This window comes from Branchiostoma floridae, chromosome 8, assembly GCF_000003815.2.
Source record: "Branchiostoma floridae strain S238N-H82 chromosome 8, Bfl_VNyyK, whole genome shotgun sequence".
Taxonomy (NCBI): Eukaryota; Metazoa; Chordata; class Leptocardii; order Amphioxiformes; family Branchiostomatidae; genus Branchiostoma; species Branchiostoma floridae.
This window is the reverse complement of record NC_049986.1, coordinates 14,713,410-14,719,869: the sequence shown is the minus strand read 5'-3', so window position 1 is coordinate 14,719,869 and position 6,460 is coordinate 14,713,410. Positions and strand designations below refer to the sequence as shown.

General features: G+C 40.3%; 2 protein-coding genes across 2 annotated transcripts in view; one reads left to right on the top strand and one right to left on the bottom strand.

The window, feature by feature from the left end:
- LOC118421340 (putative methyltransferase DDB_G0268948) overlaps positions 1 to 2,642 on the bottom strand; it is a 2,895-nt gene extending 253 nt beyond the window's left edge. The window contains exons 1-5 of the mRNA XM_035828594.1: positions 2,388 to 2,642; positions 1,982 to 2,142; positions 1,406 to 1,616; positions 863 to 960; positions 515 to 654 (exon numbers count right to left, since the gene is read on the bottom strand). Coding sequence (XP_035684487.1) covers positions 515 to 654; positions 863 to 960; positions 1,406 to 1,616; positions 1,982 to 2,142; positions 2,388 to 2,606 — 829 coding nt within the window. The 5' untranslated portion in view covers positions 2,607 to 2,642. The remainder of the gene's footprint in view (positions 1 to 514; positions 655 to 862; positions 961 to 1,405; positions 1,617 to 1,981; positions 2,143 to 2,387) is intronic.
- Positions 2,643 to 2,698: 56 nt separating this feature from the next.
- LOC118421317 (DENN domain-containing protein 1A-like) overlaps positions 2,699 to 6,460 on the top strand; it is a gene marked incomplete in the record, with an annotated part of 53,219 nt that continues 49,457 nt past the window's right edge. The window contains 1 exon segment of the mRNA XM_035828562.1: positions 2,699 to 2,840. Within this exon segment, the coding sequence (XP_035684455.1) occupies positions 2,824 to 2,840 (17 nt within the window).

Genomic DNA, 6,460 nt, shown 5'->3' with positions numbered 1-6,460 from the left:
ACACATTTGGCTACCCAATCAGACAGCGAGTAAAATCTATAGTATTGATATTACTTGTCAGATTCTTTTGCACCTTATCAAGGAGCTTTTATACATGTTGTCTAGATCAATGTTTTGGTTGCATGCGACAAGAACATATGTCTGAGGGACTGGATTTGTAATCACAATGAATCTCCCTGAGCCATTGATTTGGTGTAGATGAATTTACTCATTCACTCACTCACTCTCTCTCACACACCCACTCACACATTCATTCTCTCTCTCACACCCACTCACTCACTCAGAATCACTCTCACTCACTCACACTCACACTCTCACACCTACTCACTCACTTACTCACTCATCCTCTTTCTGGTGGTGCGTCAACTAGCTATAGGGTCACTAGACAGCAGCCACTGGTAGATGCATTTAGTAAAGTCATGTAAATTACTATCAGAATATTGTAATTGTATACTCCACAGAGATGACCACATCACAATTAACTTCTGAAGCAGTTTTATGTGCCAGGGTATGTACCTCTGTTGTAGGTTCTGCAGAATGGCACCTTTGTCATCAGGATTGCGCTTGCAGTATTCCCTGTATGATGACCAAGTGGACAGGTAGCCGATATACCCAGGCAAGGTGTAATCCATCTCTATAGTCATGGAGTCATCCCTGAAGGGTGGGGCACACACATATACAAAATATGATCCACTTAAAAATATAAAGGATGAAGTCGTGATAGTTCCTAGAAACACACAAGCATGTTCGCACAAATTTTTAGGTAGGATACAGTCTGCAGACAGGAAGTAACTCATACATACCTTAATAAGACGGTACCTTAGTATAAGAAACTGTTCCATGATTGCTCTTGTAACCTTACCTGACATAACCCTCGTAAGGCATTGGAATGCGTTGATACTTGTCGTCAACATGCCACCGCTTTTCATGCCAGTAGTCATGAATGGGACCAAAGTAAAACTATGGGAAAGTGACAGAAAATATTTTCGATTGAATAGCTGCAAAATCTGCCCAATACCAACACTCTTTTACACATTCATATGATCATCAAACCCTTCACTGATTCTATCTAAATAGCTAAAAGGCGGTCACCTGGCAGAAGTATGCAGTTTACAAGAAACCCTCCAGGAGTCAAACCATTGGGTCACTTCAGGACAAATCAACATACATAGACAGGTTGTGATTTGATGAGAAACAGACATGTACTCTGTATCATCTGTTCTGGCAAGGAGGGCTTTTCTGATAATCCTGGTTCTAGCTAGGACGATACAGATGCCAGAAATGTGGAGGTGTACATTAACGTTACCTGAAAACAAATTTGGTCTGTTCACGCTCTGGATTACTTGTCATCAAAAATATTTTACATGTTGGAATCTTTTAGTGTAACTACTAAGCCATGGCTCACCTCATCAAAAATTCTATTCAGTTCTTGAGTAACGTCCTTATAGCTGAGATAGTTTATGCTATAACAGTAGATGGCCAGACAGCCAAGAGGTCTTAGAACACGGTCCAGCTCTTTGTGGAACTTGGGAAAGTCAAACCAATGGGCTGAGGTCCCACAGGTGACCAGATCTACACTGGAGTCAGGAAGAGGAATGTGCTCAGCACCTCCAACTCTGGAAATCAAACAGACATGAGATATTATAATAAATGCTGTTATACTTAGGGAATCAACACACATTCACAATTATACATCATTGTTATGCTTATGTTTGTATCAAAGTTTTGATGCTAATTTTGGACCTGCTGAATATTCCATGGTTACATCTAGATGATGTCAGTCGAATCTTACAGGCGAGTTCAGTCCACCAATGTGCTGTCCCTTTGCTCTGTTTCATCACATGAGGTTTATATATGATCTCCCATGGTTCACCCTTTGCTTTGTATCACTATCAGATACATTGTATCGATATTAAACATGTTTCTGGCAAAGTGGGCAAAAACAAAACAAATGCTCTATCAGGAAACATTGCATATGTACCTGTATTGGACATTACTGAGTTTGTTTTGCGCTGCTGCTATGGCAACCTGAGACTCGCTGACATCGATGCCCGTGACCCGCTGAAAGTGTGGTGCCAGGATCACCGTGCTCTGGCCAGATCCACAACCAATGTCAACAGCCTGGTCCAGGGGTGTGGTTTTCTGAGAGGTGTTCAGATATCAATATGTTAGTTATTAATTGGTATGACAGTTATCAGTCTTGATAAAAGGATTGAAACGAGGAAACAATAAAGCTGAGCTGACTTTTAGTGCTGCTCACTTCCTTGTATGGGAAACAAGTTCGAATCTGCTATAACCGTTAACAACAATGACAGTTTCCACAAAAATATATCACATCATCTAAGCAGCACAAGACTTCACAGGTTACAACTCTGAAATATCCACACCAGCTTTTCCCTGACAAATGTCACTATTTTCTCTGCCAGCTCTGGACCATAAGTTGGGCGATACTTCTGGTACAACTCAGCGTGGTCAGCTTCATTGAACAGATGGACTGACATATTGCGTGTGGTATTCTTCCCAATACACCCTGAGGCTTTCAAGAAACTGGCTCTAAAGAACAGGTTGCGACAGGGTGTTCTAAGTAAAGACTTCAAGAAAACCATTGCCAAGATTAAAATTCCAGTCCAACCAAAGATCCTAGACTGATGGAAGGTTAAAGGTCAATCTGAAGTGGCTGTCCCAGCATGCCCCGCAGGCTTGGCAAGTCACAAGATGGCGGCAGCTGGGTGAAAGTACGAGCGCTGGGTTCCGCTCGTCTCTGCCCTCCTCTACGGCTCTACTCAACACGACACACCGTGTAGTGGTGGCGATTCACACACCATGGCATCCAGGCTGAAGTGAGTGAGAAAATTGTGCCCAGGCTCGTGATTTTAGCGGAGATATTAGCGTCTATCTTTACCGGAAACATTCGGTCTGCCTGTTGCGGCCGTCATGGTTGGGCAGTGTTGACACTGGCGCTGACATCAGCTAATCGTTTCCATAATTCAGTTGTACTGTACAGTCTAGTAGATAATTCCTGAGTATTTGTAGACCTCTATCCCACCAAGGAAACCGGAAACCTGGCTCCGTTGTGTCTTGAAGGGCCATATCCGTCAGTCGGCATGTATGGGGGCGGGCCTTGTATGTAGCTTTGTTTGGATAATTTTGGTGGGTGTGATTTTATACGTGCAGCCACAGTACACATCTGAATGGCACATTTGAAGGGTTTCATTAAAACAGTAACGTAGATTTAGATTATCTTTAAATTAGACGACTTGGCACATCTCTACCTTTTGCTGTTTGCTGATGATTCAGATGGCTGGAAGCCTTCAGATCGAATGAAGTAGAACTACAACAGCTGTCATAGATTTACATGAGGCATGACCTGCTCTGTTGAATACCTCTGACGTCTCTCCATTGTTGCTAGCAAATATCTGGCTTTTGATACTTTTGACAAACCAGATTATCTTAATATGAACAGCAGTTGAGCTGAAAGAATGAGATGTTTTAATTCTGGTATTGTCTATCAAAGGTATGATTGCAGCTGTGGTGCCAAAGCCAAAACACCATCTGGCCATTGCTGGTATTGTTAAATAACAAAAGGGAAAAGAAAACATGCAATTCTAATACCTCATTATCTTGACAAGAGAGTGTTGGTCAATTTGAAGGGAAGTCAAAATTAGAATTCAGGTCACTCCCACCCAAATACACTATCCATGACCATGCAAGTTAACCCTGTTATACATCTATCCTGTTGATAACATGTCTGTGTTAACCCATATCTGTATTCAACCTGCAAATCTGATTAAAATCATGGTAGGTCACCCTGGGTGTCCTATCCAGGGACGAATGCAACAAGCAAAAAGCGCATAGCAATTAATTCTATATGACTTAGGTTTGAAGGTTGACACATAGTTTGGACAAGAGGTTAAAAAAATCCTTGGTTTGGATATTAAAGATGGGATCCAGTTAGTATTGACTACTAGTATTGTCTTCCAATTGCATTGTTTAGATGTTATTGCCACAGATGTGCCAAAAGGATTCTATAATAGTTAATTAATACATGTATGTAATCATCTCAAGGTTTACATTATTTGACTTCCATCAAATCTGACCTTTGGCCTAATTTGTCACACAAGTTTAGCTCTCCACATTCTAAAGCACTCATAGGATATTTGACATGCATTTTAATCTATTTGTTTTGTGTGGTTTTGTGGACTATGTTTCAAGGAAAGTTTCCTGCGTCTAACCTTGAAACATAGTTCACAAAACCTCACAAAACATTAGATCAAAATGCATGCAAGGTTATTACAATGTATGTCTATGTGATCTTTCTTTTTGTGTGCCATTTCCGAAATACAGTCATTTCAAATCTGTGTGGTATCATTATACCCAAACCCCTTATATGTGTGTATAAGTACCCAAATAGTTTTTAACCAGATCCGCAGCCGATTAGTTTTTAGCTAGCAATTAAAACATTTGCTTATGCTTATGTTATATGATATGACATATGCTTATGTGTCATGAATGGAATAGACTAGTTGATATTTTCAAAAGTTTTAGTCATGAAATGAAGGCATTGCACATAACATTTTAGTCTTTTCTGTGGTATGCACATTTTGATATCTCACAGAGTGCCAGTATAAACAGTTAGTTGTCTCCCTGTTCCGTGTACATGACATGTCCTGACTATTGGGGGCCAAGTGTTGCAAAATTAAACGTATACATAGAACGAATTTTCTCTCACACAGAAGGGTTGAAAAAGGTCTCACACACAGACAGATTTTTCTCTCTCACACAACAGTGGAAAAAGGTCGCACACATTGACAGATTTTTCTCTCTCACACAACCGTTAGAAAAGGTCGCACACATCGACAGATTTTTCTCTCCCACTCCAAAGTTGAAAAACTTCGCACACAGTCACAGATTTTCAAAAGGTGATTTTTTTACCATGTGTTGTCCTATATCATTCTTCACAAATGTTATAAATGCAAGCATATACAGGCGGTTTCTCGGTTCAACATGTACTTTATTCTTCAATATAGAGGCTATTATATTGTTTTAGTGAATACCGTGACCGGTATTCAAATCCATTTCTATTTCAGAATTAATGATACAATGGCTAGTATGAATTTGACTTTTTACCTGTTATATAGCTTATATGATTTGCCTTTTTCCCATAGAGACATGTATTTGAAATATACCGCGTAGCTGGAATGTCTCTGGATCCATAGAATGGACGCACACATGTCATATAAGTTGTCCTTCACCGACTCAAACTTGCACGCTCGATATCTTTCTTAGATACTCTTCCCGATCGTTCGTGCAGTCATACATAATATCTGTAAAAACAAATATTATCCAAAAACTGAGGCTGAATTTTTTTTCACATACACAGCAAGAACTTCTGCAAGTCAGTCACCCATAGTAAGAAAGCTTAAGGTGGAAAAAAATCCGTCCCTGAAGAGAACTGTTTAAAAGATCCTTGTTCGGATGTATAAGTACGACGACTTTAAAGTTTTGGGGGTTGATTGCATTCTTCACATAGTGCAGACACCACGAGAATATGTCGCGTCAACAAATGTGCAATTTTTTGTCTCAAACACTTGCAGAAATCAACTCTCAAACACATATCGAATTATTTTTTCCAAAGACAAACTATTCTTTGATACAGCAGACATTTTTATTCCGACACACAAACACTAGAATTCTCTCTCACACACAGCACAAAAAGTTCTCTCACTTCGCGAGGCTGTCCCTGCCAACCCGGCTGTAGGAGTGAGCGATTTTTTCGTCTGAGTGAGAGCGAAATTTGGTCGGTGTGAGAGCGCTTTCGGAGTAGTGGAAGAATAACTTGCTTGAGTTTTCTGAACTTCCAAATGGCAATGAACAGTGTTATTTTTTTCAGTTTCCAATAAGAAACCATTTTAACAATGACATTCTGTTATGTTATAGACATTTCCTCGACAATCACTTTATTCCGACACACAACGCAGAAATTCTCTCTCACCCACAGAACAAAAAGTTCTTTCACCTCGGGGGCTTTCCCCGCCAACCCGGCTGGAGGAGTGTGCGATTTATTTTGGTCTGAGTGAGAGGGAAATTTGGTCGATGTGAGAGCGCCTTTGGAGTAGTGGAAGAATAACTTGCTTGAGTTTTCTTATCTTCTTAAAGGCAATGAACAGCGCCATTTTCTTCAGTTTCCAATAATAAACCTTTTCAAAAATGACATTCTGTTATATTATAGACATTTCCTCGACAATCATATCATTCCGACACACAACGCAGAATTTCTCTCTCACCCACGGAACAAAAAGTTCTCTCACCTCGGAAGCTTTCCCCGCCGATCAGGCTGGAGGAGTGAGCGATTTTTTTGGTCTGAGTGAGAGCGAAATTTGGTCGATGTAAGAGCGCTTTCGGAGTAAAGGAAGAATAACTTGCTGGAGTTTTCTTAACTTCCAAATGGCAATGAACAGTG